The sequence below is a fragment of the Xyrauchen texanus genome, chromosome 31 (genome assembly GCF_025860055.1).
Source record: "Xyrauchen texanus isolate HMW12.3.18 chromosome 31, RBS_HiC_50CHRs, whole genome shotgun sequence".
NCBI classification, from domain to species: Eukaryota; Metazoa; Chordata; class Actinopteri; order Cypriniformes; family Catostomidae; genus Xyrauchen; species Xyrauchen texanus.
The window spans coordinates 9,965,208-9,986,035 of record NC_068306.1 but is presented as its reverse complement, the minus strand read 5'-3'; the positions used below and the strand labels follow the sequence as shown (position 1 = coordinate 9,986,035).

Here is a 20,828-nt window from a genome sequence, read left to right as displayed (position 1 = left end):
ATTTAAACACTGAGAAAGTATGTATGATGGAGGAAGGGAGGGTAGTTGTAAGAGATTGTTTGGTCACATGATGGTGTCGGCGTTGTAATTAAAGGATGGATTGGAGCCCATGTCCCTGTACAGTGTAGAAAGGCAGTTGCTTGGAATGTAAACACACAGGCTGCTTTTAAATGGGGCTATCCCGGCACCAGACAATGTAAAAAAATAACTCTGACCTAAGCGGGACATGCTTCTGGGGTGGCCCAATATATCTCCAACTAAAACCTTATTCAATAATGCATAAAACATTAGTTTGTTTATTTATTTACTTTTTGATGTGAAAAACCCCCAAACAGGAAGATCCCCTTTGCGAGGGACCCACCATGTTAAAATGAAAATGGTAGCTATATATTTTCATGTATAAATTCCCATTTATACAACGTGAATAAATAGGAAGCATGATATTATAAAGACTATTTATTTTTTCTCAAATTATACAATTGCCGTTTAAATTGTCATTTGTATAAAAGCCAAAATAAATGATTAAAATATTAGGTGGAATATTTTTTAATTTGTATTAGTTTGACATGGTGTGTTATTTTACACACTTTTATGTTAGATATATATATATTTGAAGAACTATAAAATCATAGAATGGCAATTTAAAATCTTGCCATTTTGTTCCAATTAACTTTTAAAGAAGAGACAGATTTCCTGCAGTGAACTTCATAGGAAATTATTTGGAATGGAACAAGTCTTGTTTTTGTCTAAACTATTTCCAGTGGCTGAGCGAGAGATCTTTGCTTTATTACACATTTAGATTCGCACACAGAAGCTGGTCTGTTTTCCTTGTGGCTGCCTACATATTCATTATTCCGTTCAGCATGGTTGCAGTCCAGACCCACACTCTTATTCTGTCTGCTCTTATTTATATTGCTTAAAAAAAAAAAAGAAAAGAAATGCTTTCCTATTTGTTGATCCATCATCTAAATATTAATTTACTTTCAGTCTGTTCATTAATTAAAGCTAAAGTGTGTAATGACTGTGCCACTAACACAAACAAGCACAATTGCAAAAATAACATATGTTTTGAAACAGCCTTCCGAGTACGCCCCCCTGTCTGCTGTTGATAGAACAAACATATAGTCCCAGATAGTCGGTGTTGTTATTCTGACTGGACGGGTCATTCAAAACAAAGAGGAATTTTTATAGCACCACAGAGATGGTGGTTACAGTTTTTTCGAGAAAAATTAACCTACAAATGGCTTGCTTATAGTTATCTCTCCATATTTAGCTTTAATAGGAGAAAGTATTTTAACATTGATAAGTTACACACTTACAGCTTTAATCAACTTTTCACCGTTCCACTAAATTGTGGCGTAACAGTATTGTTTCACCTCTATTTTGGTACAGACCCATTAAAACTCCCAATTTCCTTTAGGGTCTCCAACTGTGCATAGTTTTGGTCTCGAGCACTTTAAGAGGTGCTAATTCCATCAATTTCCATCAGAATGCAGCCACTAATGACAAGCCCTGCTTTGCCATCAATATCCAACCTGTGGACAGTTTAAATGTAACGGGAGAACCATGTTGCGTAAGAGTTCTGGACGTCACCCAAGGGTCTTTTTCTTCGGTCCCCCACCCCTCCACTCAGTGGCTAACAAGCTAGAACTGTTGCACACTACTGTTTTGCTAGATTGCATGGAAATTAGTCCACATTGATGCCTGTTTTTTATTGTTTGTGTATTTGTTTGTTCCTTTAGACGGAAGACCCAGCAATGGAGCGGCCGTATACATTTAAAGACTTTCTGCTGCGTCCGAGAAGGTCAGTTGTTACGCAGTGCTCGCAAAACACTTTTGTTATTGGATGTATTTAAAGTTACAAACATTGTGACGGGTTGGCAGTACACTGTGACCCTATTCACAGGACTGGAAGTTTGATTTCACACTTTTGTGGTTGAAGGTTTTCCAGATATTTTTTTACAGAAATATATGTACTGCAACCAAATCATGATCAGTAACTCTCCATAGTGCTTTGTGGATGTAGTAATAACCAGGCCCACACTGAACTCTGCAGATAGATTAGCAGATTTCTGCAGAATTGGAACACTCGCCATACACAAATTTCTAATCTACACCTCCCTAGTTTTATTGTGCAAATGGGATGCACTAAAGGATGACTGCACTATAATTTTAATATATGATGACAGATTTGTGTGAATTTGTCTTGTAGTCATAAGTCTCGAGTGAAAGGCTACCTGAGGCTGAAGATGGCCTATTTGCCAAAGAACGGTGGCCAAGAAGAGACCAGTGAGATGAGAGAAGAGGCTGAGGTAAAATCAACCCATCGACAGAAAGCTTTTTGTGTCTGTCTCACTCTCCCACTCACAATCGCCTTATTTCAGCCTTAATCCTGAAGAAATCAGAAAAGGAAAAAAGACCCAAACAGTGTGTGTTCTGTTTTAAGAGAATGTCTGTGTGCTACATTTTCAGGAGCACAAGCATGTTCATTTTACGGTATATTTCGTCCTTCATGCCAATAAGTTTATAGACCGTGACGGATAGCACAAAGAAAGCATGTAACTTTTATGTTTCCTGCACTTTAGTGACTAGATGGTCTGAGTCAAAAGTGCTTTCTGTCTTCTCGTCCCCACAGACTATTTGGCATTTCCTTCTTTACTTTCTGTCTTCCTGTTCTCAGCCTTTTGTTCCCTCTGTTTAATCCTGAATTACATTATGTATTTGGAGAGAGTTAAAAAAGTTTCCAAAGCAATTATAGTCATAAATATTCCATATGTACTTGGAGCCTTACCTCTTTTGTCACAATGTTAAATTTGTGCTATCGTAGATAAAAAATAAAATAAAAAATTGCATATAAAGACAACAATCATGTAGAATTATGCTTAAAGGTGCAGTATGTAAGATTCAGAAACCCTTGTTATTAATGACACCTGCGGCCGTTCGCATAATACTATGACTTTATCCATAGAAATGGCTTACATCTTGATATATTATAATTTCTGAAAACCTATTTTGACTTTATAAATGGTGACCCTAAAACACTTTCGTGTTTTGAAAATACTTTTTCTGTGGATTTTTTAATTTTACATTTTTACAATTACTGATGAATGGTTTTTGGTTGTAATAGTATTTTTTATTTTTTTTGGTAACTCACACTCTATATTTTTTTTTTTGTGTTAATCACATGTATGTTTATTTTTATAAGGGCTGGGATGTGACCGACTCTACAGATCCAGGCTCCCAGAGACCTCAGCAACTCCTGCCGCCACTGCCTCCAGGCTGGGAGGAGAAGGTGGATAACCTGGGTCGGACCTACTACGTCAACCACAACAACCGCAGCACGCAGTGGAAGAGGCCCAGTAGTGTGTATGTCTCTTTTGTGAATGATTTGTAGAGGTCGAAAGATAGTGAATTTTGCCGATACGATAACGAAGATGGTGGAAACGGCAGGTAATCGGTTAATCAGCCATTCGTTTTTAAAATCAATTTATGTATTGTAAAAAAAAAAAATCTTAGTCTTTACGTACTAGGACAGGCGCAGACATAGTGCCTACAAGAGTCTAAAATGTACTTTTTTCAGTTTGTGCTACCAAAATCCCAATGATCACCAGAAAAAATGACAATTTTGTGCATTACGCAAGACTTTTAACTATAAACAAGTCCAAAGTTCACCGGGACTCTTATTTTGAAATTACAAAGATTTGGCTCCATTACAGTGCTCTATAATTATTCAACAAATTAAGCATTTTATAACTTATAGATTCACCAGATGAAGGATTTTGTATGTATACTAATATACTCTATATATATATATTTTTTTTTTTATTATTATTTATTTATTTTGTTTTTTCACCAGATTAAGTTTTTTTATTATTATTCACAAGATATGAAGTTTGAGATGCGCCGAATGTGCTTTCGGGGCACATTTCCATATAATCGCATTTTCTTTGCATACCCTCACTTCAATTTAGAGTACTTCATTATCTAATCCACAAAAACTAAAAACTATGCATTGAAATGAGGATAAAATATGTATTAATATTGTCAAAGATAAAAGATTTAGATAAAATTCCCTATGGGTGTCAATGTTTTTTTTTTTTTTTCACCTCTAGAGGCTGCTGTTATTCTGTACAATCAAGATGCGTTAACGATAGAACCCTCCAGGAACAGCCACAGAGGAATAATAATAATTATTTAAAAAAATCGTCAGATATGGTATATAGAATAATAGATTTTTACCGATAGTCCCAAAAAGCAACCATCGGTACTGATTAATCGGTTAAACCGATATATGTGAGGTTGTGTTTTATTCAATTTTGATCAGACGATCAGAGCCATGGTGCAGCAGTTGTGTCAATGCTGCCAAGATATTTGAGTCGTGGCATTCCAGTGTGTACACAGGTTTGAGTCTAGCCTGCACCAATTCCTGATCCCACTTTCTGTTGCTCTTCTATCTGTTAATAGCATAAAAAAACAAAAATCTTAAATGTTTAAAAAAGTTGTATTGAATGTAAAGAATGAAATGAATTGTTATTGTGTTGTTGAAATGTTTGTTTTTTTTTAATAGTTATAATATTGAAGTTAGCACAATTGTAGGACAACATTTTGCAATTGTATCCACCCCAGAATCAGATACGTGTGGAACAAATTCTTTCCCCTGTCTGTGGTTTAGGGATGTGGTTTCAGAAACGGAAAATGATAATCACTTGCGGCAGATTAACCAGGAAGCCCACCGAGTTTTCCGCTCCCGACGGCACATTAGTGAGGACCTGGAAAACGAGCAGCTGGACCTCAGAGACATCGACGATGTTAGTACTTAACCCCTGACCTCTGCGGCTATGATATGAGCTAAATGCGTACTGTATATAGCCAAAGCAATTTCCATGAAAAGCTTTTAGTACTTTAAATGTCAAATTAAAAGGCTTATATAAAGTAATTTTTTCTATAGTTAAAAATAATAATTGTAGGATTATTAGATTTGTCCTTTTTTCAGATTTATGACATGTTTGATAAAACCTATATTCAGTTATTCTCATGCAAATCTCACTTTTTTCAGTCTTGGGAGCCTATATCGGAGGAGGACCCAGCTTTAATAAGTGATGGGCTGAATCATTCTCTATCAGGTCCCACTTCTCTCGCGATGCCCCACTCAAGCACTCCAGAGTTCTCTGATGAGATCAGCCTTAGATTGTCTCTTGCTCCAGACACGAACGGAGAAATCTCAGGACCCAGCTCTGCTGTGGTAAGATGAAATGGTTTGGAAAAACAAAAAAAATGTATGAATAAATCAATGAATGAAACATTTAAAAGTCAACATGAAATTCAAATTGAGCCTATATGCTTTCTTGTTTATTTCTACTCTTACTGTGCCCAATTCTTGAATAAATGTTAACCCGCATTCAGGTCTGGCTCCATTCAGGTATGGAATGCCCATTTACAGTATAAATATCCAATCAATTCCTGATGTATCACCCTGCAGCTCTTGCCTGGTTGCCCACTATAGCTAAGCAGCGTTGAGCCTGGCCAGTACCTGGATGGGAGACCTCCTGGGGAAAACCAAGGTTGCTGCTGGAAGTGGTATTAGGGAGGCCAGCAGGGGGTGCTCACCCTGTGGTCTGTGTGGGTCCTAATGCCCCAGTATAGTGATGGGGACACTATACTGTAAAAAAGCACCGTCTTTCGGATGAGACGTTAAACCGAGGTCCTGACTCTCTGTGGTCATTAAAAATCCCATCTCGTAAAGAGTAGGGGTGTAACCCCGGTGTCCTAGCCAAATTCCCCCCCATTGGCCCCTATATATCATGGCCTCCTAATAATCTCCATCCCTGAATTGGCTACATCACTCTACCATCTCCTCTCCGCCAATAGCTAGCAGGTCATGTTTGTAAATGAGAAGTGGTTCTCAAACAGTTTACCTGGATAAATAAATGTTAATAAATAAATAAATAAATGTATAAAGTCAAGTCCCACTTTTTATCTCTCTCATATAATGTCCCTTTTCACCTTTTAAAATCTCTCACTAGCGAAGGAAAATGGTTTGTAAATGTTTCATGTTGACTTTAGGGATGGATTTAGTAGATTACTTATTACAGCTTTTTCAGTGGCCAATGGTGATATCTAGAGAGCAGGAATAATATCAATAAATATTCAACAGTTAGTTCCGGTTCTCGAATCTGATTGGACGAGATGTTCCATGAGCACTGATGGTCTGACACCATCAGCACTCCGATGCTTCACTGTGTGTATCACTCCGCTTGTGTTCGTGCCGTTCTAAACTAAAGTGTAAGAGCAGTGCAGATGTGTTAAGAGCTACTGTTTGTCTTTTTTTTTTTTTTTTGACATTACATATGTTAGCCAGCAGGTGGTGGCAAAAGATAATTTCTGTGTGTAATATGAGCCAGTTAGGTGACATGAAGTGAATACATGTCAGCTAGTCTTTACATAAAACAGCTCTTCGTGATCACTTGTATTACTACTACACTACTAAAGCTAGGAAATGGCTTTAATCGGTTTTAAACGAACAACTTCAGCATTAAGGCTCATCACAGCTGAGAGACACAACAGACTGATTAATTACGCAATGGGTTCTGTTTAAAATGGCGGAGGACATTGTGGCTTCTATAGTGATCGACTCGCGCGCCGGCTACCGCGAAATAATGTCCCACAGCAGTGGGATCACAGCAATGCTGATATTGGGCCATATCACACTCTTGCTCGTGTGATATTGCTTAAATAGAATATCAATGAAGTCACCTTTATTAATGATCCCTTATAAACTTGTAAAATCTATTAAAAGGGTTTATCAGATGAAATATAATTATTATGCTATTTAACGTACTTTTTTAAATCAAAGCAAGATATGGTGATTTCAAAGACAGTCTTTCTGTAATAGCATAGTTTCAGTTGTTTTACTGCAGGGCAAAATAGAGATGGGGCAGGATTGTCATATTAGTGAGTTTATGAGTTGCCCCTGCTTTAAAGGAACCTGGAACCTTCATTGGATAGCCCAGATCATTAACATAAAGGCTGCAGACACCTAGAGATTTTTTACTAGAGCAGAGTAGGGAAACGTCTTTTTACGTTTCCTCAGAGTATCAAGTGTGAAATCCATGGTATAATGAGTCAAGGTTTGTTATTAATGTGGTCGCCCGTTAGCTGACTCTGCCCGGCATCCACACAGTACACTTCTGTAAGTACACGAATGCTGAATCACTCTATGTGTCATGTGGAGGTAGTATGGGACTCTCTTGCTGAATTCAGGGCCTGTACTGCTGAGAACACCACTTAGAAAACAGCCACTCAGAAAGATTCTAGATGTTGATGTCTTTATTTATTTATAAGAACATCTAATGCCTTTTTATCTCCCTCTATTCATCATCAGCAGAGTCATCTGTCTTCTCGGCTGCGCTCCTCTAGTATGACTGATGGAGTAAGTGATCAAGCTCAACCTCCCACACCAACGGTACATCTCCTTTTCTCCTCCTCTCCTCTCCTTCACTCTGCATGTGGTGGTTTTTATTTCACTCTCTCTCAGCAGTACACTCACTTTCTTTCTTATTGCATCAAATGAAGAACTAGAAGCTCCCGAACACATTTCAAAAGTTTGCCTGGTTTGCAAAAGTTCTTGTGTGCCGGCTAGCTTTGGAAAACTTTTGAAGGTAACATTAGGAATATTCAGTAACACTTTATAATTCATTAGAATTCAAGTCAAAGTGAAATTAGAAATGGCCCAATTTAAGTTTGAAATATCTTCATACACATTTCTGGTCCTAGTGAGAATGATTAATGCGCACATTGTTCTAAAGAAAGCCGTATATCAGTAACAAATGATTATTCTGAGTGGTGTAATATGAGTGTGCTTATGAGTCTGGCATATGGGGTATTATGGGACCCTATGATTGATTTATTGTAGCTATAGTGGTGATTATGATGTCATCTGATGAGATAAGTCTCCGTGGTGATAGTGTTTCTCTGCGACTTTGTGAGAGTTCTGATTATGGTTTTTGTGTCGATGCAGCTTGCACAGTAATGTTCGGTTAAAAAGTGCTGCATTCTATAAAAGATTTGTCTCCGAATTGGTTACATTGTTGCACAGGGGCTTCTTAAAGTGCCTGCTCACTAAAATTGTTTCTCACAGCAATTTAACAAGAGGCAATAATGTAGCTCATTACACACTATAAGATGCATGATGGAACAACCAAATCATTTTCATATGTCTTGCATTGTAAGCAGTGCTCTGTCTCTTTCAATGATCCACCAAATGCAAACTAACAACTTACGTCCATGGTTCCTGATCATAAAAAGATGGTCACGTCAAACAGACACCACACTTCTTCATTCACAAATGAGCCTCTTTATTTTAGAGTAAGCAACATGCATTATTAATATCATAACATGTTAGATCATTGACTTCAGCCTGAATTGATAGAAGAGTATTGCATGAATACAATGGAACCATGGTGAATTAAATGGTGTATTCATTATTATAATTCATTTTCATTTTTTAATTTTTTTTTTTCCATTTAAGATGCCGTTCCCTACAATTATTCTTGAATAATTAATTATTCTCAAATGGAGATATTAAAGTCATCTGGTAAAGTCATCCTGTATTTTTTCATATTGCAATATATATATTGCAAAAAAACAAAATATCTGTCAGTTTTTTTCCAATATTGTGCAGCCCTAGTTGGAACGTAACGAGAATAGAATTAATAATTATGCTGTAAAAATAATAATTCAAGTGCTACGGTTTCAAAACCAGTATGCAAAAAAAAAAAATTAAGGTTATTATTTATTTATTTTTTTTATCTTGCGTAGATGCAGCAAAAGCCTATTTGTTAAATTCTTTCCTAATTACAGTTTTCTGAAGTTAAAATATTTCACAATGTATGATTTATGCCCTTTAAATATTTATGTATTTACACATTTATAAAACTTACCACATTACTACATTTTGTAACATGTTTGCTTACATGCACTTGTGCTATTTACATTGGGTTTCCATTGATGTGTATAACAAACACTTAATTGGAACTGTCTCTTTAAGAGAAAAGCTCCACAAGCAAATGTTTACGGTTCAGTAACTACGTGTCTAAAAAAACATGGTATTACTGTGGTAATATGTCAAAAAAAATTATAACCAGGGTATTTGTCCAAAATAAAAAATAAAGAAAACTATGGTATTACCATAGTACCATGTCCATAATTTCCAAAAAGCATGACATTACCATGGTACTTGACCTAAAAAAAAAAAATCAAAAATCATATCACATCCAAACAACCATCATATTACCTTGTTGCCTATCCATAGTTTTTCATACATCTTAAGTCAAAAGCAGTGCACTGTCTCTTTAAATGATCTGTCAAACGTTGTTTTACAGCAGATAGGCCACATATGGTCAAATTAAATTACCCATGTGGATGAGGTCACCGTGTGAACTGTTCCCGATTTCATGAGTGTGCAGATGCAGGAAACGCAGGCAGACAGTGGATGATTACGTGGAAGTGCTCCGCATCTTCGTCCCCACACAGGAAGTGCTTCATCTGCGTGTGCATCATTTAAATGGCATGATGCCCAGCCTTTAGACTTTCATAGATTTATTGTCAGCAAAGATTCTGCTGAATGCTTTTAAAAGACCAGTCTGAAAGGCTTGTATGATACTGTGCATTTTAAGTCTGTTTGGAATGAGGTCCAAATAATAATAATAATATTACCATGGTACTATGTCCAAACCATGGTATCACCCATGTTACCAAAATTGGTTATACCGTGGTACTTTATAGTACTTTTTTCTGAGTGGGTCCTAGTTTATACAAAGGCTGAATGGTTTTAACTCAACAACATTCTTGAAGTTTGAAGTTTAAAGTAATATTTCCTGCAAGTTCTTTCCTCAACCATCTGAATCCACTTTATATAGCCGCCTGTTTCATGTCCTTTACATATCTGCTTTGTTCTGTAAAGAGGGCGATTGGTTGGTGGCCCGCTTCTCTCCGGCTGTGAAGTGCTTCTCAAATCTGTAGATGAGGGATTTTGCTATGTTCACAACAAATCTTTATGGTATTACTGTTGGTTGGAAGTGTCTTTTCCTTTCCCTGTGTAAGGGGCTGACATTTATCAGGAGTGGAAATGTACAAATGTACTTGAGAGGATAGCTAATCGGATTGGCCTCTTTGATTTGATGGTATGCCTTTCATTGCGTGAATTGCGTCCATATAAAAGTCAGTATTGTAATACAGTATAGTTGTATTGACTACTTTATTGGTACTATAAATTCATTTTTTGTTATTTTGGAGCATGGCAGACCCTGGTCTCTGTATGATTTTATGTATGGAAAAACAGAATGCTGATACTAATAATCTCATATGCAAATCAGTTATGTTCCCCCCCTCCCCACACACACAAATGTTCACCTGGGCATTTCTTGCACTTTCCGTTCACCTTTTAATCAAATCTGAATGTGGGCTCAAATCTGATCATCCAACAATTATTTCATATTAAATCAGTTTAGTGCTCCTTTGAGATCCTCCTGTTTATGGCACCAATTTTTACATTTATTTTTTTAAATAACCCCCTTCAGTTTTCAAAATCACCCCAAATAACCAAAACCACCCTAAAATCACTTTGCCTCTCTCTGGCTGAACCTGCTCTTCCATATCCCCTCATTTCCCACTCCTCACTTGCCTGAAATGGGCAATCATCTGCCCCTTCTAAAAGCAGCTGTTATTGTTCAGCAGAACTCCCAGACCCGACGAACACGAGCACAAACCGTCACAGGCGTTGAGGATACGATGGTAATGTCCACATGCATTTTGTGCTCTCTTGTCTTCTTGGTTTCTTCCCTTCTTTGTTTTTATTGAACTTTAATTTTTTTCATTACATTTTATTTTATTTATTTAGCTTTATTTATATAGGTATTTATGTGTGTATATATATATACATTTTAAATGATAGTTAATCAAATAAACAAATAAAAAAAATTATAATGAATTAATAGAATATATATTTATAAATATTTGAAAATCTATAATTATAGTTCTAAGTAATTAACTGAATTGTTATATTAATAATTTTTATTTTTAATTAATTTCCTTTTTAATAAAATTTTTAAATAGATAGTATTAAGAGCAGAAATTTTTAGGTGGCACACACCGTTAATTTCACACAATAAAGGTTCTTTTTAATTTTATACTAGTTCTATAAAACTTTACTCTTCCATCTTCCCTGTACATATTTGAAATCTCTGTGGTAAATGTGCCCGGTTGACTTCATGTCTCCGTAATTATACTGTTAACATAAGACTTAAGACTTGTCACTTTGTGTGTGTGTGTGTGTGTGTGTGTGTGTGTGTGTGTGTGTGTGTGTGTGTGTGTGTGTGTGTGTTCTTGTGAGTGCATTTAAAGTTGAAATTAGAAGTTTACATACACTTAGGTTGAACTCAGTAAAACTAATTTATTAACCACTCTACTTTGTGCATGACAAGTAATTTTTCCAACAATTGTTTACAGACAGATTGTTTCACTTTTAATTGACTACATCACAATTCCAGTGGGTCAGAAGTTTACATATACTAAGTTAACTGTGCCTTTAAGCAGCTTGGAAAATTCCACTAAATGATGCCAAGCCTTTAGACAATTAGCTTCTGCGATTTGTGCCAAATTAACAAAACATTTTAAAAAGAGAGGGAAAGGCCAACATGGAGCGGCAGTGGAAGAGATGGGGAGAGAGAGAAAAAAAAACACTCTCCAAAAAAACGCCATAAAAAAGCCAGATTACAGTTTCCAAGTGTACATGTTGACAAAGATCTTACTTTTTGGAGAAATGTCCTCTGGTGTAATGAAACAAAAATGTAACTCTTTGGCCGTAATGACTAATATGTTTGGAGGACAAATTGTGAGGCTTGCAAGCCGAAGAACACCATCTCAACAGTGAAGCGAGGAGGTGGCAGCATCATGTTGTGGGCATGCTTTGCTGCAGGAGGGACTGGTGCACTTCACAAAATAGATGGCATCATGAGGAAGGAAAATGTGTGAATATATTGAAGTAACATCTCAAGACATAAGCCAAGAAGTTAAAGCTCGGTCACAAATGGGTCTTCCAAATGGACAATGACCTCAAGCATACCTCCAAAGTTGTGGCAAAATGACAAAATTACTGGAGTGGCCATCACAAAGCCCTGACCTCTATCCGAGGCTTGTACAAGGCTTCCCAAAACATTTGGGAACATCCAAGTTAAACAATTTAAAGCAATGCAACCAAATACAACCAAAGTGTATGTAAACTTCTGACCCACTGGGAATGTGATGAAAGAATAAAATCTGAAATAAATCATTCTCTCTACTATTTAATATTACTATTACTACTATATATATATTTAAAATAAAGTAGTGATCCTAACTCACCTAATACTGGGAATGTTTGCTACAATTACATTTCAGGAATCTAAATGTATTTGGCTAAGGTTTATGTAAACTTGTGGCTTCAACTGTATATCTTAATTTGTGTTTGTAAAAATGTTTTTATTCTTGTTTGAGTTACACCTAGAAGATTCCCGCACCCATCATAAATAATGGTATTCGATATGTAATGTACATAAAACCAGGGTAATAATACATATATGACCCTGACCTCATCATCAGTTCCCCAATTAGTGCAGATATTAATATCAAGAAATGGTTCACATGTTTTTACCACTTCCTTCTTTTTATCTCCATCAGCTTCTGAATATGCAAATTCATTCTGTGTTTTGGATTTGTTTAGTCTCCATCGGCCAGCTACGCATTGACTACGCCAGGTCTACCTCCAGGCTGGGAGGAACGGAGGGATCCCAAGGGACGTACATACTACGTCAACCACAACAACCGTAGCACCACCTGGACACGCCCCATTCTGCAGGTATACCACTGTAACTGAGCCTAACAAAAGTGGTTTCAGGTCTATTCTTCAACATGCTGTTTTTCCAGCGTCATCCACAATTCTCTCCCAGTTTTCTCTTTCCATGTACATTTTCTCTGATCTGCTATGCCCTCTATAGAACTCTATAGTTTTTTCACTGAATCACTTTCATTTTTCTTTAGTTGCTTGGCCTTGTATCTCTGTTTGCATCTAAGTTCTATTTACTCATCACAATCTCTGAATGTTATATACTGGTAGCCAAAAGTTTGGAATAATGTACAGATTTGACTATACATTGTGATCAGTTGAATGCCACTTTGGTGAGTAAAAGTACCAATCTCTTTCCATAAGAGCAAAATCTGTACATTGTTCCAAAATTTGGCTACCAGTGTATGTTCTGTCAACCTCTGTGTGTTCCCTTGATCTTTTTATTGCTATTGTGGTCCCTTTGGTCTTATATCTTATCTTCCTCTTCCTTGTTCCTTGTTGTTTAGCAGATACTCTGCATGTCTTTTTAATAACAGAGCTCATTAAATGGGGACCATATCCGATGAGGTGAATCTCACGAAAAATCTGAAGACACACTCGGGGCCATATTCGCCCCAAAATTAAAATAATATATAATACATGTACAGTATACTTGTAGTGTCCAAAAATATATATATATATTTCCATTACTGTCATTTTATTTCTTTTTTTTTAAATTAGTCATAAGAATTTGATGGAAAAATTTGCTTAATTGTCATGAAAATGACACAATACAAAAATTATTAAAAAATAAGTTTTTAAAACATGCTCCATTTTCTGGCTTAATACTCTTCATGCAGAATGGTGGAAAACGACATTTCTTAGTGAGAATCAATCAACTGTAATTTTTGAGAATAATTCACATTAATACCTTAATACCTTTTTAGTTATTGATTTTTTTGATCTGTTAACTTTAAATTTAATTGGCCTTCATTTCCTGTATCTTTTAGACATTGCTCTCCATTTAGAACCCCTTTAAAACACTGTTTACAGCCTAGTTAACCCTTGTGTCTGACAGCACACTGAAGATGGAGCCAGTACCTCAGCTGCGACAGCAGGGGGTGCTACAGCAGCCACGCCTCCAGCTTCCACCCCTTCCTCCTCCAGTGGCCATCTAAGCGAACCACAAGTGCGCAGACCCCGTAGCCTCAGTTCCCCAACAGTCACACTCTCTTCCCCCCTAGAGGTGAGATCTTCAACCCATCCCTCTATTCATCCACTCTTTCACCCCCTCTCTCCCTCTTTCCTTTGATCCTTTACTAGTTTCCTGTCCATCTATCAACTGTTTAATTTGACTCAAACAATCTTGGCAGTAATTAACCATTTTTCTTTAATAAAAGGTTTATATTGATAAAAACAGTCATACGGCCGAGCCCTAGCAACAGGCTTTATGTTCCTTTTTTGCCACCTGTTTTATTTCCATTGCAACAATGCCATGTAATATAATCACAATATCAACACACAGTTGGTTGGAATAAGAAATCAGAATTATGTCCTTTCTATACTGCCACAGGCTTGTCTCAGGCATGAACAGCTGTGGGAAATTATTAGTCCCATCCCTTACACAGTATTATGCATCTATCGGTTTTAATATCCATGTCTGATGTCCTGAAACCCAATTCAATCGAGAGACAATTTCCTGAAACATCTGCTCCAGACCTCTCAATTTATGTTGATTTAATTCACTTTGATTCACAGGAAAATAAAAAATAAACATTATTTCTTGCTGATGTTATCATTCATCATATCATGCTCTCTCAGCTCTCCGAAAACACTTTTGTTGTAGTTATATGAAGCATTTCTGTTATGAAATGCAGAAGAAACTTAAGTACAACTTATTTTTTATTGATTACATTTTTCAAAAATGCCTGTATCCGTTTATTTTCAATAATCAGTGGATTGATTTTGGGTTAAAATTTGTTGGATATTTGAGAGAGAAGTTTTGATTTTTATAAAACAGTGGTCATGCCATTAGTCTCACATCAATTATATTCTGTAATTTTGAATGGCTACTGTAGGAGAGCAGTGTGAAAGATGGATGATAAATAGCAGTTATGAATATATGATAACTCTACAATAAGGTTACATTCCTTAACATAAGTTAATGCATTAGGTTTCATGAATGAACAATTAACAAAATATTTTTACAGCATTTATTAATCTTTGTTAATGTAATGTAAAATACAATTGTTAATTTTTAGTTTGTTAGTTCAGAGTGCATTAAATAAGGTTAAAAAAATGCAACTTTTTTTTTTTTACCAAAGAATTAGTACAGTTGAAGTCAGAAGTTTACATACACTTAGGATAAAATAAATTGTTTACAAACCGATTTTAACTTTTAATTGACTATATCACAATTCCAGTGGGTCAGAAGTTTACATACACTAAGTTAACTGTGCCTTTAAGCAACTTCAAAAATTCTGGAAAATGATGCCAAGCCTTTAGACAATTAGCTTCTGATAGGAGGTGTAATGAATTGGAGGTGTACTTGTGGATGCATTTAAGGCCTACCTTCAAAATCTACCTGCCTCTTTTCTTGACAACATGGGAAAATAAAAATAAATCAGCCAAGACCTCAGAAAAACAATTGTGAACCTCCTTAAGTCTGGTTCATCCTTGAGAGCAATTTCCAAATGATTGAAGTTACCACATTCATCTGTACAAACAATAGTATGCAAGTATAAACACCACGGGACCATGCAGCCATCATACCGCTCAGGAAGGAGACACATTCTGTCTCCTGGAAATGAATCCCAGATAACGGCAAAGTACCTTGGAAAGATGCTGGATGAAACTGGTAGACAAGTATCTATATCCACAGTAAAACGAGTCCTGTATTGACATAACCTGAAAGACTGCTCAGCAAGGAAGAAGCTACTCCAAAACTGCCATAAAATCCCAGATTACAGTTTGTAAGAGCACATGGGTACAAAGATCTTACTTTTTGGAGAAATGTCTTCTGGTCTGAAGAAACAAAAATGTAACTGTTTGGCCATAATGACCATCGTTATGTTCAGAGGAAAAAGGGCGAGACTTGTAAGCCGAAGAACACCATTCCAACTGTGAAGCATGAGGGTGGCAGCATCATGTTGGGGGGAAATTATGTGGATATATTGAAGCAACATCTCAAGACATCAGCCAGGAATTTAAAGCTTGGTCGCATATCGGTCTTCCGAATTGATAATGACCCCAAGCATACTACCAAAGTTGTGGCAAAATGGCATTAAGTACAACAAAGTCAAGGAATTGGAGTGGCCATTATAAAGTCCTGGCCTCAATCTGATAGAACATTTGTGGGCAGAACTGAAAAAGCAAGGAGGAATTGTCTGGAGGAATGGGCCAAAATTCCTGCAACTTATTATGAGAAGCTTGTGAAAGGCTACTCAAAAAGTTTGACCCAAGTTTAACAATTTAAAGGCAGTTCTGCCAAACACTAGCAAGGTATATGCAAACTTCTGACCCACTGAGAATGTGATGAAACAAGATAACTGAAATAAATAATTCTCTCTATTATTCTGACATTTCACATTCTTAAAATAAAGTAGTGATCCCAACTGACCTAAGACAGGGAATGTTTTCAACGATTAAATGTCAGGAAAAGGAGTTTAAATGTATTTTGCTAAGGTGTATATAAACTTTTGACTTCAACTCTATATGTTAACATTAACCATAACCAGGATAAATAAATGCTGTAAAATTATTGTTCAATATTAGGTCGTTTACTAATGTTGTTAAATAATAGTATATGTAATATTTCTACATCTTATTACATGCCTCTCTAGAATATTTGATTCTGGGTCTGTTCAGAATTCTGTAGTCAAATATTTTTGCATAATATTACAAATATAATATTGTAAATATTTTCGTCCTTGTGCGTTATGTCGAGATCTTGCTGCACTAAGCTGAATTGCACTGATCATTTGTTGTGTGTATCAAGTTTTAATATACTCATCACAATTTATGTTTGTGTGCAGAGGGGAGAGGACCATTTTCCACACCCTACTTACTCAATTCGTATCAGCCGACTGTACAAAAACCCACATCAGAGGCAGCTGTCAGTTTGCTTATCGCGAAATCTTGCCAAAGTATCATCACTGCCAAAAAGACATTTAACCTCTCAAACTGCCATGACTTCATACTTTCCTTCTGGTATTTCGCTCTAAATCCACGTCTGACCTTAAACTACATAGTTTGTTTTTATCGTCTATTGGTCACAAATATGTCTCTATCTGTTTAATAAAACCCTTCAAGGAATACTTCGGGTTAAAGAAAAAATTTGCTCTGTCAACAGTATCTGTGCCATGCTGTTATTTGCCACAGAGCACAGTTTCGAATTGTCCCTCAGTTTGTAAATGCAAAGCTCAAATTTACAGTAATGCACTTGCAATGCATATCATAGTGGAGGATTTAAAGAAGAAATGTGAAAAGAAATGCAAAGATTTTGGGGTTTGCATGGTCATGACACGAGTTGAAATATTGGATATGATATAATTCACAGACAATGTTGGTGGATTTGATTAGACACGTCAGTTTTAAGTACTGTATGGCTATACTTTTTAAATCATGGCAAGTTTATATTCACTTAACGTCTATTTACAGTGCTGTTCAATCCCCCATTGGGTTCCAGTGTAAATGGAATACTGTTAATGCTTTTTTGTATATTTTAACAGTCGTAATTATTTACTGTGCTACTCAACGGCGTGCTGTCAATTGAGCTTATCTTGTATTTAACCTGGAATAGGCCTATTTCTTTGAAAACAGCAAAAAGCTTATTGTTGGTGATGGCCTTCGGCCAAAGCTGATGGCTTCCAATGAGGAGAATTACTGCGCTAATGGAATAGACAACAGTTCTCATTGCTAATCTGCGGTTGTTGGGGAATAAGTGTCTTGCATTCGCAGTTAGCAATTACAGCTAATTACACTCAGACATTTCCATGTGAAAGCATGGTAGCTAGCAAAAAACGCATAGGGTCTGTAGTAACAAGCTGCCAAACTAGACTGCATTATAAGGCATCATAGCATGCCTGACATAAAGGATGTTCAATAATTAAATTGTGTTCTAACATACTTTCTTTCGGCCAAATGTTTGAAGCAGCATCACGTATCACTTGTGGCGAAGCAAATGATACATGCACTGAATGCATCGTTAGAAAAATTACAATCAAGATAGATTGCATCATGGTCATGATAGTGACAAAGCAAGATAGTGAGAGCAATTATGATTATAAATATATTTCATTCAATACTGAAGAAAAACTAAATAGTTCAATCTAATCAAAATCAGTTACTGTGAGGCTACATCTCAGTTAGCATGCTTCCCTTTAAAGGAATGTTCTGGGTTCAATACAAGTTGAGCTCAATCTGTAGCGTTTGTGGAATAATATTGATATATCCTTTTAAAAAAAAAAAAGGAAAATTCTGGGTTACAGTGAGGCGCTTACAACCCAGCTAGCTAGGTTCTGGAAGAGAGCTTGATGTTTTATAAAGACCAATCACAATTTAGTATTATTATACCTAAATGTATAATGCATGAAATAAATTAAAAAGCTACAATGTGGAATATTTCAAATTTTGTCTGCACATTATGCCTCTTACACGCTACACGACTTTCAGAGACGTCAGATCGTGGTACTGTTCATATTACATGAACGGTCTTGTCATGGATGTCGTAGCGTTTTCAAAATACACGACGAATCAGCGACGGATGAACACATTACAAAACATTTCACTATTGACGAATCCCCGACAGCTCTGCCTGGACTCCAAATTACGTTTCACAATAGAGTACACACGAGAAGTGATACGAGATACGAAAACAAATGCATGAGAATATGATGTGTATGTTTTTAATCGCCTAAAGGCATCGTATATTTTATTGGTTACAATATGAAAAAGTAGCTCCTACTGAAAAATCTATCTATTTGCTTGCCTGACTGTCCAAGAGAATTATCAACCCTTCTCATTCTCCTCCCGGTGGTGGTACAGTTCAGATGAAACATCAAATAGGCGCTGGTGCTCCTGCCAATGTTCCACAAATTTGTCCTCCATTTCTTTGGTCCAATGAGACTTTCTTGATACCGCAGTCATGCTAGTTGATGTTCTGTTGTAGGTACATCAGGACTCCTCCCACCTAAACTTCCCGTGCCCCGTTTCTTGCACTCTCATTGGCTGTAGGTCAACGCTGCAGTTGTATTCAGTCAAAACATATTTCACATTGCACGATTTGGCGTCTCAGACAGGTCCAGATATTTAACATTCTAGATATCTCGCTTCTCTGAATTTGTGTCTTTTGATAGTTCATACATTGGGATCGTCGCTCACGGGAGCAAGCTCTGATTTGCCTACAATTTCAGACTTTTGTTGGTGATCTCCACAAAACTGGCGGTGAGCGAAAATCGTGTAGTGTAAACTCGGCATTAGACATTTGGAGCTGAATATAAGCAGTCAAGTTTGTAAATGAATGAAGAAACAAAAGAGATATTAGGGATTTCAATACAGCGTTGCCTTCAAGAGTAATACAAATAACCCATTTTCAGTTAAATTTCTTAAAATTAAATTAAATGAAAATGCATTAAGAAAGACCAGCATTTTACTGCCAAAGGCTACTTTTGTTGAAAAGCAAGAGACTGTGATTTCAGTATGCCACAGTTTGTGTGATTTACACTCGTCACGTTCCCGATTCTTATTATTTTCCCTTTGTTTGTTTGGCTTTTACATTAAAGAAAACCTAGAATTCATTCACCAGATAAGCAATTGTGACTTATCTTGAGACGTGCTAAGTTTTCTTAAATGTCTTGCAGAAAATTGAGTAAAGGTTTCACAAGTGCTTGAGAGTTCAGAGAAAAAGGATAATTCCTGTTGAATTTATAAATGATCAGGGCCACACAGGGTTTGAGAACTTTTTAAACTAATTAAAGAGTGTGTAAACGGAGGTGAAATCCTCTCTGATTTTGTGTTAATTACATATATATATATATATATATATTTGTTTTTGTTTTGCAGGATTTTAACATGTATTGTGCCTTATTATTATTAAAACATAATGTGAATTTTCCAAATCATTTTTATTTTTGGCATAACCCCACACTTAAAATCATAACAACAGGAAATTCAAATTAAGTATAAATAAAAGACTCTGGGGAATATAAACGGGGATATAATTTACATTGAATAATTAACATTTCCTTTTTCAGGGAGCCAATAACGTCCCAATTCGACGAGCGGTGAAGGACGCATTTTCCAACCCTCAGTCTCCACAGCCCTCTCCCTATAGCTCACCCAAATCCCAGCACAAAGCAAGCCAGAGCTTCCTGCCCCCCGGCTGGGAAATGAGAATGGCGCCCAATGCCCGGCCTTTCTTCATCGACCACAACAGCAAAACAACCACCTGGGTAAGACCGCTGACAAGGCTACAGTTTGTGCACTGCTTGATTAACCTCTATTATATATTTATATTTCACCATTAAGCATTTGTTTGCTACAGTGCGAATTGCACGTTTGCTCTTTTTTTTTAACCTATCAGCAGGGAGTGTTTGATCTGTAGCCCCGGGTATCTGGTCGACTTTTTCTCACATCGGTCAGCCCGTATCCATCTGCATCGTCTGCTTGCAGCTGCAGTGTTTTCCTAACTCTGACGTGTTATTGAGGAAAAACCAGTAGCTTTTCTAACTTCTTATTCAATTTTGATTTGCAGTGTCTGCCAAATGCGTAAATGTAAATGATTGTAAAACCATTGGGACTTTAAAATTGAATTGGATGGACGGCCTTTGAAGTTGTTGTAAAATAAATAAAATAATAAATAAATAAAAAATCTGTTGAAACTTTATTAATGTGCCAATTACCACAAAAAAAATATTTTTATTCGTCCCTCATTTATTTAAAAAAATACAATAAAAATTGCAGTTACGGT

At 36.4% G+C, this 20,828-nt stretch overlaps 3 protein-coding genes across 19 annotated transcripts in view; 2 read left to right on the top strand and 1 right to left on the bottom strand.

Annotated features, from left to right (window-relative positions):
• Positions 1-20,828, top strand: part of LOC127624804 (calpastatin-like) — a 711,053-nt gene that overhangs the window by 361,914 nt on the left and 328,311 nt on the right. The gene's annotated exons all lie outside the window — the stretch shown is intronic.
• Positions 1-20,828, top strand: part of LOC127624796 (E3 ubiquitin-protein ligase NEDD4-like) — a 125,769-nt gene that overhangs the window by 44,910 nt on the left and 60,031 nt on the right. For 4 of the 12 annotated variants that reach the window (XM_052099700.1, XM_052099698.1, XM_052099689.1 and 1 more), the window contains 10 exons: positions 1,743-1,804; positions 2,213-2,312; positions 3,206-3,366; positions 4,673-4,808; positions 5,057-5,242; positions 7,382-7,462; positions 10,732-10,791; positions 12,758-12,892; positions 13,938-14,105; positions 20,113-20,310. In XM_052099700.1, the coding sequence (XP_051955660.1) occupies positions 1,743-1,804; positions 2,213-2,312; positions 3,206-3,366; positions 4,673-4,808; positions 5,057-5,242; positions 7,382-7,462; positions 10,732-10,791; positions 12,758-12,892; positions 13,938-14,105; positions 20,113-20,310 (1,287 nt within the window). The remainder of the gene's footprint in view (positions 1-1,742; positions 1,805-2,212; positions 2,313-3,205; positions 3,367-4,672; positions 4,809-5,056; positions 5,243-7,381; positions 7,463-10,731; positions 10,792-12,757; positions 12,893-13,937; positions 14,106-20,112; positions 20,311-20,828) is intronic. The other 8 variants (XM_052099699.1, XM_052099695.1, XM_052099692.1 and 5 more) reach the window with 5 other exon arrangements.
• The window catches only part of LOC127624799 (drebrin-like), a 175,792-nt gene that overhangs the window by 125,705 nt on the left and 29,259 nt on the right, over positions 1-20,828 (bottom strand). The window lies entirely within an intron of this gene.